Source organism: Astatotilapia calliptera, chromosome 20 (genome assembly GCF_964374335.1).
Source record: "Astatotilapia calliptera chromosome 20, fAstCal68.1, whole genome shotgun sequence".
Taxonomy (NCBI): domain Eukaryota; kingdom Metazoa; phylum Chordata; class Actinopteri; order Cichliformes; family Cichlidae; genus Astatotilapia; species Astatotilapia calliptera.
Window position 1 is genome coordinate 33,911,259 of NC_137441.1, and position 25,302 is coordinate 33,936,560.

General features: G+C 39.6%; 2 protein-coding genes across 2 annotated transcripts; both read right to left on the reverse strand.

Annotated features, from left to right (window-relative positions):
- Positions 1–2,141: 2,141 nt before the first annotated feature.
- On the reverse strand, positions 2,142–14,347 carry LOC113013475 (zinc finger protein 335). Its single transcript, XM_026154397.2, has 28 exons — positions 13,548–14,347; positions 12,031–12,224; positions 11,630–11,906; positions 11,441–11,518; positions 10,004–11,128; positions 9,722–9,892; positions 9,394–9,564; positions 9,046–9,304; positions 8,783–8,960; positions 8,577–8,689; positions 8,452–8,470; positions 8,173–8,289; positions 7,884–7,960; positions 7,559–7,719; positions 7,234–7,454; positions 6,882–6,981; positions 6,693–6,781; positions 6,329–6,585; positions 6,085–6,199; positions 5,802–5,999; positions 5,294–5,436; positions 5,065–5,204; positions 4,789–4,886; positions 4,581–4,667; positions 4,009–4,092; positions 3,853–3,912; positions 3,105–3,210; positions 2,142–2,844 (listed from the first exon to the last, which is right to left on the reverse strand). Exons 2-28 carry the CDS (start codon positions 12,220–12,222, stop codon positions 2,723–2,725), a joined length of 4,758 nt encoding a protein of 1,585 aa, XP_026010182.2. The 5' UTR covers positions 12,223–12,224; positions 13,548–14,347; the 3' UTR covers positions 2,142–2,722.
- A 727-nt stretch (positions 14,348–15,074) lies between these two features.
- Positions 15,075–19,483, reverse strand: mmp9 (matrix metallopeptidase 9). The gene is made up of 13 exons (XM_026155146.2): positions 19,136–19,483; positions 18,747–18,985; positions 18,504–18,652; positions 18,272–18,400; positions 18,009–18,182; positions 17,726–17,899; positions 17,450–17,623; positions 17,210–17,365; positions 16,931–17,120; positions 16,694–16,824; positions 16,459–16,609; positions 16,250–16,353; positions 15,075–16,114 (listed from the first exon to the last, which is right to left on the reverse strand). The coding sequence occupies exons 1-13, from the start codon at positions 19,271–19,273 to the stop codon at positions 15,996–15,998; spliced, it is 2,028 nt and encodes a 675-aa protein (XP_026010931.1). The 5' UTR covers positions 19,274–19,483; the 3' UTR covers positions 15,075–15,995.
- Positions 19,484–25,302: the final 5,819 nt, after the last annotated feature.

Genomic DNA, 25,302 nt, shown 5'->3' on the forward strand with positions numbered 1-25,302 from the left:
ATTATAGCATCAAAGTAAAACAAAATGAAATTTTAAGAAAATTGATTTACCATCAAATAAAAATCCTAATCTCAAACATATTCTGATTTTTCTTGTGTTTTATTGTGTTGTCAAGTATGAAAAAACAATGTTGCATTTGTGCACTCTGGTCATGAGTACTGGTATTGTATTAGAGCAGAATTTAGAGTAGAATTTGATAAAGGTGGTTTGGGTATGAGATGAACACAATTCATGAAACTATTAAATGTTGTTATTATAGACACTAAGTGAATATCTGTGGTAAGTTTAACAGTTTTCAGGGTTTTAGGCACATTTCTGCACATAGATTGGTCCAGAATGGAAAGTCTAAAGCAAAAAGCCTGAGTGAGGTGGACATTTTCATCATGGTCTCCAAGGCCTCCTTTGCGACTTGCCATTTTCTGTCCCTCTCCTCCTTGTTGCGGTTTCCTGGGTCCTCACCCTCCAAACTCCATGGACCTTTCAATTAATCTTTAGGAAATGAAAAATAATAGCAATTAAACAAAAAACACTTGGGAGGTTTAATGTGTTTATTTTAATTTGTTTTTCACCTGTTGTACATGTAGTGGAAAATGATTCTTTGCACAAACTGACAATGCTGAAAAAGCCTGGAGGTTGTGTTCTTTTGCAGGAAAAAATTAATGCTTTCTGAATTAGGGTCATGATCAACTTGTAATGCTTTTTAAATCTTGCTTGAGTCAATACCTACTAGACTGCAGCACTCTAAACCTTCATTTTGTAATTTAAAGTACCACATGGGTTGACACACTGAATCAAAACATTGATTTGCGGAGAAATGTACAGCTTTCACACACATACAATGCCACCTGACATAACTCTCACGTTATTTAAATTTTTTTAAATCGCCTTTTAAAGTATTAACCTAAAACAACAAAAGGAACGGGAGGCAAATGTATATGCAATGAAGTGTCAATTCCATGTGCACGTAGCAGAAATACAGCTGGCCTGTAAACCTGGACCTGCATTTTAGCTGAGCCATATGTTCCAGTAACAGTTGAGGTCTTTCTTGAATGCAAGGTACATTTGGGGTGGTATGCACGCACAAATTAACTGATCCGCTGTACAAAAACCACTAAAAGATCCTGCCACATATCATTTTGGGGTGCAATAAGACACCACATGCACGTCTTTGTACCAGATCTCTTGATTCTACAAATGCTATGTGATCTGCTCTGTGATCTTTGAGAGTGACATCATAATGAAATGGCTGCAACCCTGCTTCTTAAACAAACTGACATAATGTGCTTTAAGTGACGCAAATTCTTGAAAAGCTCATGTGGAATGCTTAAAATCACTTTGTTTAAAGCCTGTTTTAAAGTGTTTTATAGTGACACAGTTACATGGATGATTAATGCCTTTGACTTTTTTCTTTAACTTTATCAATAAAACAAGTGCAGCTTTCACTGACAGTACATCATGTGGTACTTTAACCTATGTACTATTTTCATCGGTTAATTTTGGAGTTGCTACAAACTTTGTAGCAACTCCAAAATTAACTGATAGGAAAAGTTTGTGTGTCTGTGTGCGTGGTTAAATTGTGGAGTGGATTAGCGGCTAAGGACGAACAATGTCCAAATATCCAGAAATTTAAATCAATGTGTAAACATATGATTTTCATGCAGTTCAAGGATGGGGCCAGTATTAAGCTACAGGACGCGTTTTCAATATAGATATGTCCAATGTGATAAGTTAGCATTGTTATACAACATATTACATACACTCAGCACGAAGCTACATAACTTGTCACAAAGCTCAAATCATGCCCAAGGTTCTTGAACATAACAACATGCTCACTGCACTCAGATGACCTCTACAGTCACCAGATCCCAGTCCAATAGAGCACCTTTGGAATGTCATGGAACAGATTTATATCACAGATGTGCAACAACCATGCGATGCGATCCTGTCAACAAGGAGAAAATTTCAAATTTTTCCAGCACCTTGTTGAATCCATGCTATGAAGAATAAAATCAGCAAAGGGATCCAACCCTGTACTAGCAAGGTGTACCTAATAGAGTGGCCAATGATTGCATTTATATAGATAGGATATGTTAAAGCAGATACGGACAAGATGAAATAATTCTGAGCAGACACATTAAGGATTACATACATGTATAAAGTGATTTATTTGGTGTCAGCTTTGAACATATTAAACACTTTATACTCATCAAATCAAAACATGTCTTCCTTTGCACAACAGAAGACACATGCGAAATGTATGTACATAATATTATGTAAAAACAATATTGTGGCATTTTATTAATTAACTTATCTGATTACACATCAAAAATAAAGCGTGCCTTTTCATTTCATTCCATTCAAAAACTAAAATGTTCATTAGGACAGTTTCAATAACATGAAATAAGCCATTTTATCATTTTTAATAACATTGTCTTGCAAATGGGAGCTGTTGGGGCACATGTACACAATTCGGTTTGAATAATTAGAGACGAGCCCAACGTTCCAGTACCTATGAATAAATTAGAAGCACTGCGTACAATAATTGAAATTTACAAGAAGCTGTTGATCTTGACTGATGCAGCCGCCCCGAGCAGGTGATGCTGGGCAGGAGATAAGGCCTTTTTTCACTTCACTGCCAGCTAGATGCATAAATAAGTTGAGGTCACTGTTCTGTTAGCTCATAGTGGTTTGTATTGGTCCTCCTCTTGGTGCACTTGTATCTCTATTCATTGGAGAAAGTAATGACATCATAGTGGATGCCCTGTTGCTGCAGCTCTTCCAGTTGCTCAGGTGTAGCCTCAGTGTAGACTGTCTGGGTCTGTGTCATGGCTGCGTCTGCTACGGCTACAGGAACAAAGATCAGAGTTCATACTTTTCAGCTTTATTTATACTGAAGCTAATATTAGAAATAAATTATATTTTGGCAAGTTTTAAACCTACTGATGATGTTTGTTTATCACTTTCAAAAATGTCTGCATTTAAGGAATTACTTACTGGCTTTCCTGAAGAAACCTTATCATATATTTGGGACAAAATTATAAGAAATTCATAAAATCCAAAAACTTGGAACTGAACATCAACTGAGCACTCTCATAAGAGCCAACCTGTGACAGCAGAGTGGGCAGCAGCCTCCAGATCTTCAGCATTCACGATTTGTTGATCAGAGCTGACAGGTAGGTACTGGATCTGACCGTCGTGACTTACAGCAATCTACAAATAGAACAGAATAGAGTTTATTTCAAACGTGAAAATAACTGAGTTACAAGAACAAAAACTTTGTAAACACACACACAAAAAAACCAAGATAAAGACATCAAGTTGTCATGAATATCTCTGAATCCCACACAATTATTATGCTTGAAAAGGAGTAGGATGAAGTTTACACTTATTTGTTCCCGCCCAATTTGCAAATCAATGTTCAGAGTTTGGCATGTAATCAGATAATATACATGTTTAACTATATACAAGTTTACACTCATATACAATACACACAAAACAGTTTGAGCTCACAAACCAAAATGACTAAATAATCTCTTTTATATTTGTTTTTAAATTTGAGTTATGTTTGGACATAATGACATTTCATTTGTCTATAAAGTTTGACTTAACTTTATAGACAATTCCATGTATATGATTCAGTTGCACTAGTTGTGAAGTTGCTCAATGTAACCAGTTAGATACTGGTTCCCATCACTTCAATTTAAAAATACAAAAGCTTCTAAATTTGGATGTACAGATGATTACACACTGAGAACAAGATTGGAGAAATCCAATAAAGTATTCACAAACAGCTCCCACTCCATCCTACACAGAGGTCCATTCAGCATGTTTTAGATCTTAGACCTGTCTCACCTGTTGCTCCTGGACAATGGTTCTGTCATGTTCGTACTGGATTATCTGTCCGTCTGGCATCTGAGGGCCAGTCACAGAACCAGTTACAAATGAGACAGATATCCTCACTATTAAATACTGCATATATATGCACCGTTTAGGCAGTCAAACACTTACCTGTATGTGGTTGCCATCAGCTACTACTACATACTCTTGAGGAAGTAAGTGTTGAACTCCATCCTGTGAGATGATATACTGGACCTGAAAGTGAACATGGGACAAATAAGGTGAGATTAAATCTAACATTGATACTGATTATACAATACCACAAAGAAGCCTTAGGCACTTTCATGATTATTGTGTTCTATCACACACAAGACTATAAACCACCTCTGAGGCCCCAAATTTATCTTGATGCATGGAGCCAGAATCAGACCTTCTTTTTGTACAAACATTTTTTTTTGCCTTTATTTTATAGGACAACAAAGCTTTTCAGACAGGTAAGTGGGGAAATATAATGGAGGAAGACACAAGGCAAAGGGCACTGGGTCAAAATTAAACCCTGAACCTCAACCAAGTGAGATAAACTGACACCCATGAGTCAAAAGCAAGGGTGGCCATACAAACATGTTATACAATAAGTTTAAGCAAAAAATATACATTAAAATACTTTAAAATCACGTTTCTTAAAATTTTAATGCATACGCATTTTACATGCACAGCGGTAGAATGATTAAAATGGAACTCACCTCAGTCACCTGGTTGTCTCCCGTCATCAGATGCTGGACCGTCTGACCGTCTATGGTGGTTATCTGCTGGATGTATGCACCTTCCTCCTGATTAATGCACATTTAAGGGTTCTTATTTATCAAATGTTTAGCAGTTACACGTGCAAAATCAATCCATTTTGGAGAGTACACCACATACATATAGGCTGTACTGTGTGAGAGCTGTTACCTGGTCTGACAGTGCTTGTTCCTGAGCTACAATGATGTGCTCCTGTCCTAGAGCCTGCAGCCGCTCGGGAGTGATCACTGCCTGATGTCCCTGCAGGGCTGATGTACACACACATACACACATTAAAATATATTAACTTTGTGTTCATTTTTTATCTGTTTTACACTGAGGCCTCTGTTTATGGACTTCTGACCACTGACACCTTTGCGTTTACTGTTATTATTACTTTTAAGCACAAACTGTAAGTCTTGGCTTGTATGATCCTGTGTTTCTTACACTGTAGTGTGGCTAATGCCTCCTCATCGCTGTTAACTATTATAGTTTGCTGAGACGCAGTAGTTCGACTTTTGCGAGCAGGATTATCCTGATTGTGAAGACGCTCCATGTGAAACTTCAGATGGCCATTGCGGTTAAACCTGAGTTAAAAAAAACAAAAAACACTCACATTAATAGCTGTTCTGTACCTCTAATGCCTAATGAATACAGATGTGTTAGATGCTCCCACCTTTGTCCACAAAGTTTGCAAGAAAATGGTTTCTCATTGGTGTGCGTCATCATGTGTCTGCGTAGGTCTTTCTTGTTCTTGGAGGCAAAGCTGCAGTTTGGACACTTGTGAGGACGCAGGTAGGAGTGCTGTCCCATGTGGGTCTAACACAAAACAGAACATTAATCACAATTCAAAGGAGCAAAAGTTAGAGCGAGATGTTTTTCAAATGTCATTAAAATGGCTCAGAGTATAAATGTCAAACTAAATGAATATGGGGGTGTACACCTCTCAATTATTGTTTTTTTACCCCATTTATATTAACTCATTCACTGCCAGCCATTGGCAGTGAATGAGTTAAACCCATTCACTGCCAATGGCCAATTGACGTCTATAGACGTCAATGGCAGTGAATGAGTTAATATGAAGCTGTTTATCAATTTTAATTGTCATCACTGCCTCCAGTGGAAAAATCTAGCTAACGTTGGCCAACTTTCCACTGATAAATCTGGGGTTTGGAAGGACTCACCTTGACCTCAGGCCAGGAGGTGGAGGTGAAGTCACAGTCAGGACACTTAAAAGTATTGGCATCCACGTGCGCCCTCTTGTGGTTCTCCATGTCCGAGCGTCCATGGAAAGACTCCATGCAGATTCGACAGGAAAACCTCTTAGTAGTGAGACTGGGAGAGCCCACTGCAGAGGGAGAAGCTGGAGCTTCGCTGCTCAGCTAACGGAGAACAGACAACACAGTCAAGGAGTGGAAGACAGAGATAGTAAATCTGTTTATGGTATAAACTACAGTTGCTAGTTACCTCCACTTGTTGCAATACACCATCAGCCAGTGCTGATGTAAGATAATACTTGTCACTTTTCAAGCTCTCTGACCCAGAAACCTCTAAAGCTTGAGAGGGGCTAGACTCCACATTACTGAAAAGAAAGCAGTTTAATAAGATTAGAAACTGCTGAGACACCAAAATGTCCTTAATATGAAAGTAATCTCTTGCTTATGAAATATTTGAACATAAGCTACAAATTGGACTGTGTGTGCTATGTTACCTATATCCAGGACTACGGATTTCTTCAGCTGCCTGCTCCACCACACTGAAGTCCCCTCCCCCCTCATAGCCTTCAATGGCGATGTGGGTAAGCTCGCCTGTTTCAGAGGTGGCAGCCTCGTAGGCCTCTTGTAGCACTGTCTCGCCATTCTCAGAAACATGGAAGGTCAAGATCTTTTGGGCCTGACCGGACGCTGCTGTCACCGTGCTCCATGTTCCCTTCTCCAAAGCTTTTCCATCTGACTTCAGCACTGCTACCTGTGAAAAACAATCAAGATATATTTTACCGTTATTATTTTTTCGTTTATTTTATAGAATACAATGCTATCTTTCATGTAACCGTTCTGAAATTTTGATGAGCTGACCTGTAAGGAGTTCCCAACCAGCTCCCGTGCATTGCTCATATTCAGCAGTAGGTCCAGGGCATTCTGAGCAGATAGGTCGCTGGATTCAGCTGAGGAGAAGCACATGGAGAAAAGTTCAGAGCTTGTCATTCAGGTTATATATATAACACCATAAATATTTAATATGTTTTCAGAGAAATCCTTACTGACCTTGTTCATAGATGATCGTGGTGTTTCCCAAAGCGTCCTGGGACACTGAGGCGTTTTCCATGCCCTGCATGGCTTGCAGTGTTGCAGAATCCACAGTGACCTAATAAGATCATGTTAAAAAAAAGAAATAAAGACAGAAAGAAAAAATAAAACAAAAACTATGGTTATTCTTTAAGAGTAAATAATATTTCTAAATTTTGCAAATTGCTGAATTTTCATGCATATGGACATTTACAAATAAAAAAAACAACAACAATATACAATCTCATTATTTTGTTATTTTCATGTTTTTTTCCCTTCTCACCCCCCATTGGCATAAAAGTAACACAAGATAACAACAAATCAAACTTACAATAGTGTTCTGCAAGCTCTGTGTGTCTTCATGTTGCTGTTTCAACTCTTCTATTTGCTGCAGGGTGAAGAAAGGTCTGCGCCGCGTCTTTACAGGCTCTTCAGGGTGAGCCAAAGACCACTCTTCAAATGCCTCAGCGTGGCGACACTGCACATGAAGGCGCAGGTTCTTCCTGTGCTTAGTCATGAAGTGACACATATCACAGGAGAAAGGCTTCTCGCCTGGAGAAATTTAAAAAACACACAACATCAATAAGTGAATTCAATAGGTGAATTTAAACTCAAGCTGTTTAAATTTAGCGTTATTGTCTTTCTGCTGCACTGACCTGTGTGTTTGATGGCCAGATGGGAGACGAGAAACTCCTCTTTGGAAGTAGAGTATTTACAGTAGTCGCACTTAAAAGGCCTGTCGTTGGTGTGGGACAGCTGATGGTTGAGCAGCAGCTTCTTGTTGTCACAAGTGTAGTCACAAAACTCACATTTGAACCTGTCACATTAACACCAGAGGGGCATTAGTTATGATATCACACTCACACCTAAATTATTTATTCTATCAAAAACTATTAACCATTGTGATAGCCTTGTTTTTAAAAGAAGACTGACTGGTAGATGACAGAGTAAAAGAGGAGGAATAGAAGTCTGAGTACTGACTTGTTGTCCTCAAGACTCTGGATGTGGGTTAGGAGGTGCATTTTGAAAGTGTAACGCTTCTTGAAGGATTTTCCACACTGCAAAGACAGAAAGGCATCTTAAACAAGAAAGTAAGCGAACTTCCTAGTGGAAGAAGAAAGCAGGAGAGAATATTCATTAGTACTGGTGACACACCTCTGTGAGATAGTGAGATTACCCTCTTTTTTGTTTGTTTGAGTTGCCATATTTAATTTAAAATGATAAGAATATGAAAAGAATAGTTCTTGAACTGCATAATCCTCTTTCTGACCTTATCGCACATGTGTGGTTTCTCTGAGCTGTGGGTTTTTAAGTGCTGAGTAAGTCTCTTTTGCATGGGATACACCCTGTGACACACAGGGCAGGGGAACTCCGACGCCTTCGGCACCTGCAATAATCAGACTAAAAATCACAATGCTGACCTCTTACAGTAAGTAGCAACCAGCAAACAACAGAAACTGAAATTCTGTCAGATTATTTTGTAGAATTATTCTTAAACCACATATATGCCAATAAGTATTGTAGATGGCATTCAAATATAAATTCTTACCGACTCTGTCTTCCTTTTCCTGCAAGAGGAAAGAGAAATAATCAGTTATATCGTCAACAGAAAACTTTATGAACATGTTCTTTTTCAGGAATAACTGAGTTTGACCACAGTTGCAACGCTCATACCGCTCTTTGTTGTGGACTGCCGAATGCCGAATAACATCTTTCTTGTACACGCTTGTGTAATCACACTCCTCACATTTGAATGGCTTGGTGCCCTCGTGGTTGAACATGTGCTCCTGTAAAAAAAAAATGTTTTAGGAAACTGTGGAAACATGCAAATAAACTGAGGTTAACTTGAGTGTGTTGTGATCTGTTTTATTGCAACTGACCTTGAGCGAGGACCAGCGCTTGCAGCGATAGTTGCACTGCAGGCACTTGAAGAGCTCCGGATCATTGCCTTCATGTGAGTCGATGTGGAAGCGCAGGTCTTCTAGAGTGAGGAAACGTGACCCACAGATGTAGCAGTTGTGAGGTCTCAGCAGTGGTTTGAGAGATTTGTAGTGCCGACTGGGAGATAACAAAGAGAAAGAAGAAATTAGTGCATTCTAAAATATTTTAATGGAATTTATAATAAAATGTTAAAAAGACTTACTTCCGATTCATATACTTCTTATATTTCTTGCGAAGGAAGCGCCGGGATGGTCTGCCACGTTTTCTTGGGAAGTACTCCACCTCCGTCCGTTGGTTGGATGAAGGATCTTTGTTCTCAGAGTCTGACTGGCTAATTACTGCCTCAGGTGCATCTCCATCAGTCACCGTGGGTGCACTATTGTCTAGGCCTGAAGAGCTTGCCTCTTCAGACTCATTAGCATCCGAACAAACCCTAGGCTTCTTAGCAATACTTTCTGCTTCTGCAACAAAAGCGGAAAAAGGAGAATATATTTGCCTAAGGTTTTGCATGTAGGCTCTCTAGGCTCGCAGTGATAGGCTGAAAACTCACCTTTGCTGCTGTAGCCTTCATCTACAACTGAGTACTTCCTTGGACGGCCAGCTTTACGTCGGGGACGCCCTTGAGGAGAAGAGGAGGAGGAAGTGGGAGTTGCTGACTTTTTCAGAATGGCAGGTGGTCTTCCTTTGGAATCTTCATCAGCTGGGTTGTAGTCGCTGTCCTCTGGAGACAGATTATTTTTAATCAGTGTGAGGGATAAGTGGAAATGACAGTGAGAGCTATGTGATTGAGTAAATGCTCATTAACAAGAAAAGTATTAATGTTATAATCTATTCAAAGACAGAAATTTGCATATTACATCTATGTCTTTTTCACTAACTTTCAGGATCATCAATAGCACCATCATCCACAACGTCATCCTCCTCTTCTTCTGCTGCTTGCTGGGACTCTGCAGCCTTCATCTTTGCTGCCTCCTCCCTCTCTGCCTTTTGACGGGCTAAGGTCTCACTTTTAGGAGGTCGTCCACGTTTACGCTTCTTTGGCATTTCCCCTAAAATTGTAAAAAGAAAAAAAAAGGAAAAAAAAAAGAAAAGACATTTTATCTATATACTACCAAGCTTGGTGAGATAACAATGTCATGGCTATTATTCTGCTAGCTTACCTGCAGGTTTGAAGTGTTTGTCTCTCATGTGGTTGATAAGAGTATCTTTGGAGGCACTCTTGTATGGACACATTTTACACTTGAACTGCTGCACGATCACTACCTCCATCATTTCCTCTAACTCAGCCAGGTTTGGTGGTCGTTCTCCAGAGCCTTCTGCTACAGTTGATGTCTCCATGTCCCTGCCGAGCCCAGCTTCATCCTGAGAGCCTTGGGGCTCCTCTTTGCTGGGTGAGCAGTGCTGGGCCAGCTCAGGTTCTGCATTAGAGGTATAGGTCCCACTGCTGCTGATGAATGGGCCCGGCTGGCTCTCGCTGCCTTCCAGTGCCTCTGGAAGCCCACCTGAACCTGCCGTGTCTGCCAGAGGATGGTCTGAAGAGGAACTGTCGTCAGTATAGAGAGAAGCCTCTGGGCCATTGCTGCTCTCCATATAACAGGAGTGCTGGGGCTGCTGTTGAGAGTGCTGTGGCTGATCTGGATCCTGGTTCTGATCATCATCTTCATCATCGTCGTCCTCCGCTTGGTAACGAGAACAACCTGGCTGCTCAGAGTCTGCAGCTACAATACATTCCCCACCATACTCAGTCGCATACTGACGACTTGTCTGAGTCCGGTGATCTGCACTACTGTCAATGTAACTGCGTGAATGATGTGGCCGCTCCCCGTCATCCACTGCACGCCCAGGATACCCAGCACTGCACTCCACCACATAGTGACTTCGGCTGGTAGGATTTGAGTCAGCTCCACTGCACCCCACATAACCAGGCAGATCCTGGTCACTGTTATTCCCACTATAGTCAGGGAAGCCTGAACGGGAGCGTGTCTGGTCAGGTTCCTCGCCTGAACACTCCACATAGGAAGATGAAGATTCCTCTGTCTGGTCTGGACCATCTGCACTGCAGTCCATGTACTGGGAGGGGTGGGAGTGCTGTGGCTGGTCAGGCTGGCTGCTGCTGTCTTCTAAGTAACCTGAATGTCCAGGCTGATCATCGGGCTGGTCAGGCTCAACATTGCCTTGCAGGTCTCTCTGGTCAAGACAGGTGGATGTGGGACCTTCGGCAAGAGCTTCTATTGCTATACGATTGGACAGGGCAGAAGATGACATCTGAGCTACCATAGGAGCACCTGCACCAATAAACAAGGAAATGATTAAAAAAATATTCCTGAACTTTGTTTAACTTTGTTGTCATCAGCCTAAACAGATTTTAAGTATAACAATATAAATGTATATTGCTTTAAAATATAAACACATTTCTAATGTAAAAATTATTTTGCTAGTGGATAAAGATCAAATTAAAGCATTCAATTCATACATACATGACATTTACAAGCACTGTAAACAAATATAAAACATATAAGAGTCATTTATCAGAATTATTATTTTAAATTATTCTGGCCAATTGAAAGATGATAAGTTAGCAGGAACACCCCACTTACCGTCATCTGGACCTTGTAGTATTAGATACTGGGTTGTTTCTGCACCCCCATCTTCTGCACTGGTCACAGCTATACAACCTAAAAGAAAAAGATATAAAATCTCATGCCATAAAGTTTTCAACATAAGACAAGTTCATCGTTCTCTTGTCAGGACATGATGGAAAACGAAGAGTCATTAAAAACATATACCATTCATGATATCGGGGCCGATGGTGGATTCTATGATCTTGTCAATGGCAGACCCCAGATCTGATGAGGTAGAAGCAGTTGAGTCAGAAACCATCATAGCCCCTTCAGAGACAGCACTCGAGTGGACCAGCACTTGAGCTGACTCAGACACAAGCACCGACTGAGTCACCGTGGAGACACTGGACACACTGGTGGACTGGGCCACTGAAGAGGAGTCTGGAAGATGGACCGATGAAACTCTGACATCTGTGCTAGAGCTTGTTTCTGGGATGAACACCTTAAGAGTGAGGGAAAGAAAGGATGACATCTGGAAACTTACAGATTAAAAAGCTACATTCATCGCTGTTGTTGTTTTTTTGTTTTATTTTGTTTTGTTTAACCACACTGTATTTTTAACTTACCACAAGTCCCTCCGAGCTCTGTCCAACATGGCAGTCAGACTCTGGGGCCTGTGCATGAGAAGCAGCAGCATCACTGCTGTCTGCAGACATCGCCTCTGATGACTCCATTCCCATGCCACTTTCAGATGGCTCCTCCATCCCTGAGGGACCTGCATCACTGCTGCTCTCCACCTCATTTTCCTCCAAATCCATAACTATCCACAAGAATGAAACAAAAAAAATTAACCAAACTACTCCACCTATTTCTATTTTCCAAAAAAAAAATAGATCTACACTACCATACTACTGTACTGTAAATCTAAGGTGTCATCTCTTAAACATACCTTGAATATCCATACAAGTACTGTATATATAGATATATGCAACTTGCACATAGTTTAAGTACGAAGGAAGATCACTATTTGTTTTTAAAATTTAGACACTCTAAGCTATGTTATATGGAGTTAAACAGCAACGTATTTCATAACTTTAAAACCAGTAAGACCTGCGGACATTAGGGGCTGAAAAAAAATTGTCTAACTTAATCAACTGTATTTAAGTAAGAGTGTATTTGCTGAATAAGGCTGTTGCAGTGGATCATAACTTGTATACTGCCTAACTCCTGTCAATCAGAGCCAACTCTAAATGACCTCTGAAGGTTTTGTGGTCACTTCTCTGTTTCCAAGGTCAGATTGAACTCTCTATAGTTTGCATTTAGTTGGAAAGACCAAACTGAGCAGTGCACACTAATAGTTTGCTTAGGTGTAGTTCCGATAGATTGTTAGTTTTCATAAACTTTATACTTCTTTACTGGTTAGAGTTAAATATGACTTCATTTGTTATAGCAGACTATGTTCAGATAATGTGTACTGTAGTAGCTTTCCATTGCAGCAACCACTGCAGTGCTTGATATTGTTACACAGTTTAACTAAAAGGCATTACGTGCAAGTGAGTTTGTTTCTGAGCATTTACCCCAAAGCCTTTTGCTTCTGTTAACATCGTATCTTTTGACTCTTTATTTTTAGTAAATATCATGGGTATCTTGATTCAGGGAAAGAAACTCTTGTGATTTTCACACTATCATAATTTGTTGAAGACCCAGGAACAAAGTTTTTTATAAACTTGCTCACGACCAAAACAGCTAACTGGCTAGCTTCCATATAGCTAACCAGCACTGCTGTTCGCTTAACGTCGGGCTTTTGTGGGGCTAACAACCGACACTTACAATCATAGAACTTGTGTTTGAGCAGCACAGTACAGTTATAACCTAAATGCTTCTGCTAAGTCGCCATATCGGGTGTTACGTGATGCAAAATAGCATGCGTTAGCCTTTTTTAAACGGGCCTAGCTGCCCTTCATCCTGCCTGCTCCGCGTCGCCATTTTATACCAACTAACCCACTTTTCCATTCAGGCATTCTGAAAGCTCTACTGGGGACCTCGAGGGCCTCCGCTGCGGCAGACCGCCCAAATTCTCTCCCTGAAGAAAATAAAAACAATTTCCATCTTCGGCAGGAGAATCGCAGCTCTTTTTTCTTACCGTATATTTTCGAGTAGTAGGGTGTCCTTTGGTGTGGAGGCGCTAATTCGAACAGAAGTTACTAACCGATAATTGTTGCTTCATTCTAGTCGGGCACCATGAGTATCTCCTCGCTTCCTGTCCGTGCAACCGGATCTTATTTATTGTTTTTATTCAAAACGGAGCTTTTTGTTTTAACCAGTCTTAATATTTTTTTATTAACTTCAACATTTTATTTCTAATAATCACTTGATCGTTTTTGGTTGTTGCAAATATTCGTGAGATATTACTATGTTTTTACTCATTGAGTGGACTATTGTTTTTAAGAGGAAGACGTATTACGTAATTGGGTGCGGAGTAATATGCGTGCACGCTAAACCTTTAAGTTTCATAATGCAAACTAATTCATTTAAAGCGAAATGGTTAACCAACTTACTCAGTGTCAAAGATATGTTTTGGAACACATTTCTAAACCATGTTTTACCATGTTTGATGGGTGGGGTTACATTTTTGCTTAAATATTGATTATAAAACAGAGAAGCTACCTGTGAAATGTTCTAGTTTTCATAAACAAGCTCTTCTAGTGTGGAATCTTGTATGAAAGCATAATGTCTCTCCAACCAGTCAAATGGAATAAATTACCAATGCTGATTTGTGAAGGCAGTGTCACTAAAAAGCAATATTCCTATAAAGGACAAACACTGACCCTCGATATTAATTATTCTTGTTGTGTGTGTGTGTGTCAAAATGTTTTGGAATGATGTACAGCAATATATTGGACAAAAACTGAGGAAATGATAATTAAAAACCTAACATACTGCATTCAATTTTTGCTGCTTGTAGGAAAATTTCATATTCATAAATCAGATATGCTCCAAACCAAGTATTGACCACTTCTGTCAATACTTCTACTTCTGCAGCTTCTTCAGTGTTACTATTGGTCTCTTGAAATTCTCCCTGACCAGTTTTCATCTTTGAATTAATTTTTAGGGGGGTCATTCAGTTCTTTGCAATGTCAGTGTTGTCCCATATTTTCTCCGGCCTTATTTTTGTATTTTTATTTTTGTAGTAACTGATACTTTTCACCAGTGAGATCCCTTTGATGCTTTGTAAGCTCTTTACAAAACATGACTTTTCTTACAACTGAGTAAATGCCAAGAAAATCCTCCCAGGGCAGCTGAACTTTAATTGGGGTTAATCGGAGTCTTTTAAATTGATCGGGGGGGGGCTGTTTACTCAAGACGCTTCAACCAAGCATTACTTGAAGGGTGTCTACACTTATGCAATAAGCTCATTGTATTGTTTAGTTTTTAAAAAAATATTTTTTTCTGTAACATATTTGTTTGTTTTTTAATTTGAATTGTTTGGTTTATATGTCACATCAAAGGTAAGAGGGGTTTTGAAATGATTTATTGTGCTCTTATTTTTTCTGCCATTTTAACACAAGTGTGTACACTTTTCACTGTGTATGTTTTAGCTGTCTTGAATTGTCTTCAAAGCATTTCAGTGTGTTTTTAGTGAATGATTAATACTGCTCACAGGGTTAAATTGTTTTCACAGAAAGTTTATTGCATTGATAGGCAAGACTTTGATAGAAACATTTAGGGATACATCAACATATTAATATCGATTGATATCGGTCTCATTGACTTCCACTGGCCTATCACAAACAAGATGGCAATCACTGATACTAGTTCATGATATCTCTTGTATCGCATCAATTTTGATGGCTAAACAGATTAATATTCAAAGATAAAGTAATGAACTGTTATTTTTAACAATGGCAGTTCTTTGTTTTCTTTGCACAAAGGGTGAATAAATAATAAACCAATACAATCAAAACAAAAACATCGGCTATTGGCAAACTTCAAATTTTGATCATATCAGTATCAGTAAAGAAAATATTTGGTGCATCCCTACAAAATGTATTAAACCTCTTAAATAATTTATGTGTAGGAGACATACCTTGTCTTCCAGTGCAAGTAATTGGCTCTGAAGCCATTTTCAGAAAAACACACAATAATCGTACAAAACAAATAAGTTTGAGACAAAAATAATATTAATGTTAGATATTGCTATAAATATCAAAATAATCTAATACTGTTAATAGTCTGAGCCTGTCAGACATGGTAATTATTTTGCAGCTCCGGGGTCTGAGCCAGAGCGCTGTTAAGAATAATTAAGTTTTTGTTATAGGCCACCATAACCATCAGTTCACAGACAATCAGACTGAGGGAAGGCAGTGCCAAACATTGCAATTTGCTCTAGTGTACTGGGACTTTGGCACATTTTTAGGCCGGTGCTACATGTTTTATAACCAGTATGACTGAAAGACAATTATTCACATCCCAGAAAGCACGTAAATCAGCACAGCAGGTGCTACACAAAAACACTGTCACATTCTGCCAGACAGCAGCTGGGAGAAATGGGTACCACCACATTACAATTCCCAGCTCAGTATGTGTGTATTCAGTAGCGGGTGTCTGATGAGCACTTGAGCAGGTCATATTTGACATAGCCAACACGGTCCACCTGCCTGCGGGAATTCATACGCCAGTAGAAGCGATCCCGGCAGAAGTAAGTGTGACCTATAAGGAAAATAATGAAGTTAATATAAATTAAAGCAAACACCCTAAAGTGCTCTACTGCTGTTTTTTTTTATGTTTTGGGGGGCTTTTCCCCCTTAAACTTAAGAGAAAATTTACATTTTGTAGTTTATTTACCTTGGTACTGGAATACATCATGAGCATCACTGGGGATACCACCAAAGACAACATCAGTAAACTTTGGATAGCCCTTGTCAATTGTCTGGGCCTTCACATCCAGCCTGTTTAGATCAAACAAAACAAAGAGAGAAAATGTCATTAAAATGGCAAAAAAAGTAGCAGTTTTCTCTTAAATTCAGGACTGTCAAGGCTGAGTTTTAACCTACCTCCAGAAGTTCTCCCCACTGAAGAGCAGCACTTTGCCTTTCCCCCTCTGCAGAGCTCCCTCCACTTTCTGAATGTTGTTGGGCAGGCCTAGTTTCTCAATGCTGCGGGGACCCAGAACATTCTGTCCTGTGTAAACCCAGAATCTGCTCCCTGTAAACAATAAAATGATCATTATTAGACCGTCAGCACTGTTGGCTAATACAGGCTGTTAAACATTGCATGAGGGTTCATTACCTGAGAAGAAGTACAATTTCTTGGTCAGACTATCCTCAAAGGCAGAGTCGATGACAGCTGGAAGAGCAGGCCACTTGTTAGAAATAGAAAAGGGCCCTGCATTGCTGCTCCCGGACATCTTCCAGTAATGTCTATAAAATTGACACACAAAATGTAACATTTCATGTGCTTGGAAATCTTGTTTTTACTTGTTTGGAAAAGAAGAATGCGATAAAGTAGGATGAGTAAGCTGCTCACCCATCCTTGAAGAAATGTAGTTCTCCTTGAATCACAGTGATGGTGTCAAATGTGTCCTGCTTGCAGGCATCTTTGGTTGGATCCACAGGTACTGCAGTAGTGGTGGTGGTGGTGGGATCAGTCGGCTCAGTGGGCTCAGCGGTAGGCGGTTTGGGGTTAGGTGGGGTGGGCACAGGGCCAGTTCTACTTCCTGAAAAAATATATAGTTTCATGAGAGATATTGCTGCGAAGTTAGGTACATTAACACTTTAATGCCGCATGCTAAGAAGAAACGCTTACCATAGAGATACTGAATGCCGCTAATGTCATCGCTATGCAAGGAGAAGTCTTCAGCATAGCTGTACATGGGGTACATGAGAGCTTCTCTAATGTTGGAGTGATCCAGGCCAAGAGCATGTCCAAATTCGTGGGCAGCCACCAGGAACAGACTATAACCTGTAACAAATATATTAAATATTATTAATGACTAATGATTCATTTTAACCTCCTCTTTTTTTCTGCCTTGTGTTTGTTGCTCACCCTGGTCAGGACAGAAGCCCCATTTCTGGTCATCATCATAGCTGTCAGTGGTGCTGCACCACAGCTTGCCATCTCCTCGTCCCTCACTTGTGCATGAGTGATACTCCTTACCCAGGAACACAAAGGGGAAGTGGCAGGGATCTCCCTCAGAATTTCCACCAATTACAGCTATATCTGGATAAACAGAGACATAACAGCAGCAGTTAAACAAAAATAACAAGGCACTGTGGCAGCACTGCACTGCATTTATGTGTTGTGGTTTATGTGTTCCCTCACCACGACTGGGACAGAATCCATATTTCTTATCCTGGTCAAAGTTGCCTGTGGTGGCACACCAGCGGTAACCATCACTGCGGCCCTCTGTGGTACAGCTGTCATACTCCTCCCCCAGAAAGGTGAAAGGGAAAACACATGGAGCTCCACCAGCATTTCCATCAAAAGTGTATAGAACTGTTAGGATGAAAAGAGAATAGAAGTCAGCATGTCACAAAAGCAAATCCGCTTATCTGGGTGACCTGTGACATGTGATTTGCCTTGGAGAATACAGTGTCAAGCTTACGTTCACTTGGGCAGAAGCCATATTTCTTGTCCTTGTCGTAGTCAGCTGTGGTGGAACACCATGGCAGATTGTCTGTGCGGCCCTGTGTGGTGCAGGTGGAGTAAGATTTGCCCTCAAAACTGAAGGGAAAGTGGCACGTGGCGCCATTCGCATTTCCAAAGTGAGTCTTCACAACTATATAGACAGAAGAGACCGGACATTTAATTACATTTAAAGTGAACACTAGGGGGAGACAAATGCTTGTTGCCGGTGTTTCTAATTACCTGCTCCTTTCCCCAAGGTCCAGAACTCATCATCGTCGAAGTGGGCGTCTCCCTGAATACCCTCACCAGGGGGGTAGGCATGGGCTAGAAGGCCATCCTTACCATCAAATGGGTAGGGGTCTCCGTGGTCTGAATAGAAATGTGCACTTCACATTAGTGTTTGGTTTTCTATGCAACTATGTTGCGTCAGCGCGCATAAAACAAATCAAACGACCATCGTAAAGCACATTACCCTTTTTCCCAAACGATATCATGATGTCAGCCGTGCCGTCATAGAGACGGGTAAAAGTCAGAGGGGTCACATCACTCCACACCTTAAACGCTCTGGCAAAAGCATCGTCAATGATAGCGCTATCCATGTCTGGGGAATAGTTAAGGATCCTGTGGAGGAGATAAAATAACATACACAGTCAGAACTTCGTTGCACAGTCCGCCCCTTACATAGTGAACTCAGTGACTTTTTTTTCTTGCTCACCTATAAGTAACATCTTTGTGGTCCCACTTGAGGTCTCCTGCAAAGGTTTGATAGTTGGCCACATCAGGAACTCCGCAGCGAGGTTTTTTCATAGCATCCAGGGTTTCTTTATCCAGCACCCCAGTCTCCTCCAGCCCCAGCTGATTCTGCATCCTCTTCAGAGCCTTGGCGGTGGACACCATAGACTGGAAGCCACTGCGTTCCACAGTATTCATGTAGCCGAAGTTCTTTAGGTAATTCTGGAAGGAGAACACGACAAACCAACATTACTGTGTTACTGTTACAATCCTTCTGCAGAAATTAACTTTATCTGTATTTACACTGTCTTTCTGCAAATATCCCACTTATGCAATTTTATTCTGTCTGAATAAAATAGCCCTCATACTTACTTCTGCCAGCTCCGAATCAGTCATGTTTTTGGGAATGTCTCCTGGAAAGGTGACAAAGACGGACTTCAGGGGAAGGCTCCATCCGTTTTGTGTGCTTATGCCCAAAAGTAAACACACAAGTAAAGTACAGCATCTCATGGTGAGATCTACTGTAGGCTGGCGCAAAATATAACAAAAATATTTACTAAGAGTTTGCAGTCAGCAAGGACTCAGACCAAAAGAAACAAACTTAAAAAAAAGCCAAAATGATTCTCCTCTGATGTTGGATTTTGCTGCAGCTTTGGCTCCCTTCTTCGTTTTGACTGGAGGCTCTTGCTGTAGTCTTGCTGTGATGTGCTGCTGGTTAAGGGTTAGGGATCCTTGTATTTATACATCAAAAAAACTCTTAGTCACCTGACCTTATTCCCCTCCCACACAAAAACCGCATCCCTCCTACATACATCTTGGCAAACTGTATTAGTTGAATGAACATAGGGACTTTCCAAATATCCACTTTTAGCTTTACATATAACAGCTAATGAGTGACTGACCTAATGTAGTTTTGGGTAGATTTGTCAGACTGGAAATGAGTGTTACTGAATGACTACCTGGCAATGGCTGATAAGACCAATTTTGGTAAACAGCAATGCTTGTTTTGTGTTTTGATTAAAATAAATAAATAAATAATGTATGATGCCAGATACCCACAAAAATAATTAGGAAATGATGAAGTACTTTGAAAGTTTTATGTGTTTTCAGCCATTCAAAAAGCACCAAAAAAAAAAAAAATAAACCACCATAAAAACCATTCAGGAAATAACAAAAGAGATTAACACCATTAAACAAAAAAAATAAACAAAAGGTTAAATTTGAACAGTGAAGTTTTTTTTTTTTTTTGTATTTTTAAAGCATAACACACTCATCGTGTCATCATGGGACTCAGCTAGACACTTCTGTTATTTCTGCTCAAATTATTGATATAAAAAGATTTCTGCTTCCACTTTTTTCATAAATACAACTTGTTTCCTCTTTTTGTTAAGTTTTGAAACCAAAGGAAACATGAAACTAGGTCAAGCCAGACGCAGGATCGCATTGAAAACTTGGAAAGAAAATGTTGCTTTGTTAAGGCAGTAACCTAATGATTTCTTGTATTTGCTGCATTAAGCATTAGTATGTATCATCATAAATGGTAACAATGAAATCAGCACGCACTCACATTTACTTCCTTTGCAGTTTACATTTTTGCAGTTCAGATTTTTGGGAACTAACTGCTTCATCATTGCCTGCCAACTACTGGTGCAACATCTTCAATTGCTTTATCCCCAGAATGACTCAATTCATTAGCAATTACTAACATGTCCTATTTGGCAAGAAGCACTGCGTCAAATGTTTTTGTATTCTTCCCATAAAGCTCTCATGCACGCATTGATTTCATAACAATTTGAGACATCACTGAAAAACACATAAACACAGATATGACTTAAGGAAAACTTGTTTTTTAATCTTTAATCTTTAGAGAATGCCAACTATGTGTACTGCTGTGTGAATGTTGAACCATGAAATGTTGATATTTTGGGAGATGTGAATATCAAGGTGGGAGAGGATGTGTCTCAGCCAGCATGCCATGACTCACTTGTTCTCACATGAATGGTCAAGACTACAGATATGGGGCTTTTTGTCAGTGAACACATCCTTTCTACTGTGCAAACATGTTTACTTAGTACCTTCACAGATGCAGGAAAATAAACAACTCGTTTTGCAGAGTCAAAATGTCTTGTGTAAAAAGCAGAGAGGGTATGTCTTGTCCAAGAACTTGAGAATAATGTTTTACTAAGTAAAGTGAATGACTATAAGATCAGTTGGCTGTAAATAGAACTAGACTGAGTTTTAAACTTGGAAATGCAAAGAACTGTATGCACATCCTCTGACCTAAAGCTGTTGGGTTACCTTTTTTGGTAAAGGAAATGGTGTGCATACAGTATTACTGAAGAGGAGGGTTGAAATTTTGGACCTGTGGTTTATTGAGGAAGATGTATTTCCGCATCTCTGAATTCATGGTTTCCTGGTGTGGGTGATGCTTCATACATTTTGACACATACATCCTTTGTTTGCCATTTGGTAATGTTTGTTGACGTACACTAGAAATGATGTTATCTTCTCACGAAGAACATATTTTTAATTCTATGTCTGCAATTCACTTTGTTTTCCCTTGAACAGCAGCAGTAATGGTCCACATCTTTCACATATCTGTAAAACTTCCAGGCCATTTACCTGTCTCCATTAAAGTCACATGAAAAAGAAAGTGCACACTTTTTGACTTCTAAGGTTAAGTATCACGAGAATCATTAGAATTATTAAATACAACGTCATGAGAAAAATGTATTAAACAAAAAGTTTTGGCTAAAATGCAGAAACTGTGTGGAAACTAAGTACTGCTTTCATAGGAATTAAGAAATAGCAGCCAAAGAGGGAAGACATCAGCAAAAATCTTTGAGAAGTAACTGCTGCTGCTTATCAATGTGAGAAGAGTTTTAAGACAATTTCCCATTAATGTCCATCGTGTGAAAAGTGGAAAGCATTTAAGTCTTCCATACATCCCACCGAAATCAACCCAAGGTCAGACAGTGCAACACTCACATCTCACACCCTACAACCTTTAGTTAGCATGTTAAATGTTTAAGTTCATGACAAACAAAAAGTATTCTAGAGTCAAATATGAGACCATCTGTCGGCCCACACGGGGTCATGCTACAGGACAATGGTCCCAATCACACCAGCTAATCTAAAACAGTGTGGCTGACGAAGAAAAGAATCAAGGTGTTGAAACGACCCACTCAATGTCTAGATTTCAACCTGACTAGAATGGTGTGGCAAGACCTTAAGAGAGCCACGCGTTACCAGATGTCCACAAATCTCAGTGAACTGAAGCAATGCTGGACAGAAAAAAGAGCCCAAATTCCCCCACAATGATGTGACAGACTGATAAATCCTATTACATCACTGAAAACAATCACTTCAAGCTGAAAAGTTGCTTTTGCTGCAAAGCTGGTTCTACAAGCTATTGAGTCACATGGTGCAGTTTCTGCATTTGTTGTGGTTATTGTTAAATAACTAATGATATGGCACAAGACAGTATGCCATTCATTATTGTTCATCTCAGTATTTAAATAATTTTAGCACCTGCACAGAACCAATTTTTATATTATGTCCTGATATGTAAAACCTTAGAACTGAAAGAGGATGTACTCTGTTTTTAATGTGTATATTTTACATTGCTGTGTAAAGAGTTCATACTTTAACATATTTTAACAGAATAGCAATAAGTAAATAAATAAATATACTGCCACTTATATTTGGCGATATGGCTCTTTTTTTGGACACACATCCCTACCTTCCAAGTACATACATGAAAAAAAGGGAGGACTCCAGTACAGTATTAAAACAGATATATTAAGTTAGTCACAAAGGAGATGGAGGCTGGGTTTCAAAGTGGCTTGCAGGTGGCCAGCAACTGTAGGCACATTATATGGAACATTTGCAAGTTGAATGTGTAGAAATTTATCAGTTGAACCATTAGCCATTAGCTTATATGTGCTGGCAGTTGATCTACCGGGACTGTATCGGAGCTTGAATTCTTTGGCCTTCTTGACGTTATGCTCACTTTGATTTAAGAAGAATGAAAAATGTCAGTGTTCCAAATTTTATGACATTTGTTGCCTTTACTGACTCCTACTAACAAACCTAAACCATGTTATTGCAAATGAACTGAAAAATGTACCCGTCTAAAATGTCTCATCTTGCCAGCTACATTGTAGCACACTGCATGCCCTGATATTCTGCTATATCTTTGGGTTCACTGATTTTGTTCAGTGCAGAATAAAGCAGTTCTATTCAGCCTCAAAGCAACAGCTGACATAAATCTCTCTTTAATGTAATGCCCTTTCCTCCCTTTTTTCTTCATTTAACATGATCTAACTGTTATTTCTGCTTATTTGTAGCTCCGGAAAGGATTCCCAGATCTCGTTTCAAAACATCTGCCTCTGATTTCACATGGCGTCAAAGGTTTAATGAACATGGCTCCATGCATTTTAACAAATGCCACATTTCATTTGGTTTCACCACTGTGCTCCCAAAAAGACGTCTGGCCGAAAACCTTGAAAAATACACATTTTTGCATGGCATCATTCCAAAATTCGCCCTCATTCACAGCTCAGTCTGTTGGCACACACCACGTGACCATATGAGGTGGCCGACTGCGTCAGCAGTGAACTGGATAATATCAGAGTGGAGTTGCTAGACCCTCACAGCTAAAGTGGGTTGGATTTTTTGGATTAGGTTTACTGTGCAAATGACTAACTTATGTAATACCAAAAAAGTCATCATTTGTGGCCTCTGTGTATTTTCCCTGGGGTTGCTAAAAAACACACACACATGCAGATACTATAAAAACACCATTTTATAGCCAAGAAATGTTTTGAACGGTGGCAGCAGAACTGTGTGAGTGTTTCACCAAAGTGTAATTCATACCCTCATTTTTTTCAGCCAGCCTGGATTCAATGTTTGCAGTTTTGCAACTTTGCCCTTAATTGTTAACATGCCCTGTTTACTTTAAAACTGCCTTGTTAAAGCAAATTGTTTATGTCTTATGGTATGTTACTAGCAGGCAGTTCACTTCCTGTCTGCGACAGTTGATGTGGTTCCTTGGCTAGCTTCGTTTTTCAGCTGTGTTGTATTTTATGACGACTGGCTTGCTGACATTGTGGTGGGATTCAGAGATTGTGCAACAATCAGGAGCATTACTTGGTTTGATGTGGAGGAAATGTAACCCCGTCACCACGTCCAGGTACTTTACGCAGCCTGTGCTGAGTCTGCTGAGTCTTGCAGCTATTCTGGGAATGGTTTTGTTTTTACGCATGTTTATTTTGGTTTTCCAAGACAGGCTCTGTATTTCTTTCTTTTAATTTTGATCGCTCCATGTTCTTCAGTTCATTACTACAGTAGCAGTGAAACTAAAACAGTTTTTACCCGTATGTCTCATGTGTTGTCTCTGAATATCTGTAGCACTTCATAATTTGTCCAGATACTATGCGTGCTTGTGGGTGAAACTGTCACACTAAGATCATTGTAGCACAGCACACATAACAAATGACACAACCAAAACAAAAACTGATGAAAACAAGTCAATGCCAGGGGCGGAAACCATGTTGTGCCCTCCAATCCCTCAAGGGTCACTCATATAACAGCTTGTCTATAATGAGTCATAAGTCAGCGTGAAACACTTGACAGAAATATTTCCATGAACAGACTTTACACAGTTGTCATAAAGTTGAATAGAGTCATATGAATACGAGTGTAGGAGCACAAGAGGCTGGAAGTTTGACTCATGTCTCCCTGGATCAGTAGACAGGAGTAATTATTCTACTTCGTCAATGATAATCAGAATGCAGGCCATTAGTTTGGGAATATTTCTTGTTTATTGGCACAATATTTTTCCATATCATGCTTTATTGTATAAATCTAATAAAATGTTGGGATGTTAGGAGATGGGAAAAATGGATACAAAAGTGGATACAATTAAAATATACTTATTACTATCGTCAACATCAGGGATTTTATATGCTAAAAAAACAATAATAGTGATGCTGACAATCCGAACAGTAGCAATTCATCCATTATCATGTTTACTCTAAAACACACAAGACAAAACACTGAAGCTCTTCTTCTTCAACTACTCCTTCTTTAACTTCTCCAAACTGTATCTATGGTTGAGTTAATCCTGAATCTTTCTTCAGAATTCTGATGATGACAGGAGATGATGACTACACTCAGCCAAGACATGTGGAAATAAGTTTTGAAACACGGTGCAGTGCAAACCTGATTAATGCAGTTCAAATTTGCCATGTTCATGGTCCAATTATTGTGTTATTTCCCTGGCACAGAGTCCATAATGACTGCTACAGTCATAGCCTTCCTCTGCGTCTCAGGTACTCTACAGGATTGGGACACACTGGCACTGATTAATGAAACAGGATGTGACAGAGAAATCTCAGACCAACATGAGTACATGTAAACTGGTGTTTTGTAAATACTTGCAGAATCAGCTCAAGTCTTTGAGAACATGTAGCTTTGTTCAACTATCATGAAAGAAGTCACGAAGAGAGATGTATACTTTTACTTCATGTTTTTTT

Bases quoted from the DNA above. Each gene is read 5' to 3' on its own strand.
- mmp9 (XM_026155146.2), bottom strand. From the start codon at position 19,273: ATGAGATGCTGTACTTTACTTGTGTGTTTACTTTTGGGCATAAGCACA. The intron at 18,183-18,271 runs GTAATTAGAAAC...CTGTCTATATAG, and splicing joins GACCTTGGGGAAAGGAGCAG to TTGTGAAGACTCACTTTGGA. The intron at 16,115-16,249 runs GTAAATAAACTA...TTTTCCTTATAG, and splicing joins TGATGTATTCCAGTACCAAG to GTCACACTTACTTCTGCCGG.
- LOC113013475 (XM_026154397.2), bottom strand. From the start codon at position 12,222: ATGGATTTGGAGGAAAATGAGGTGGAGAGCAGCAGTGATGCAGGTCCC. The intron at 8,961-9,045 runs GTAAGTCTTTTT...GTTATCTCCCAG, and splicing joins AAGAAGTATATGAATCGGAA to TCGGCACTACAAATCTCTCA. The intron at 6,586-6,692 runs GTCAGCTCATCA...TGTTTTTCACAG, and splicing joins TGGTTGGGAACTCCTTACAG to GTAGCAGTGCTGAAGTCAGA.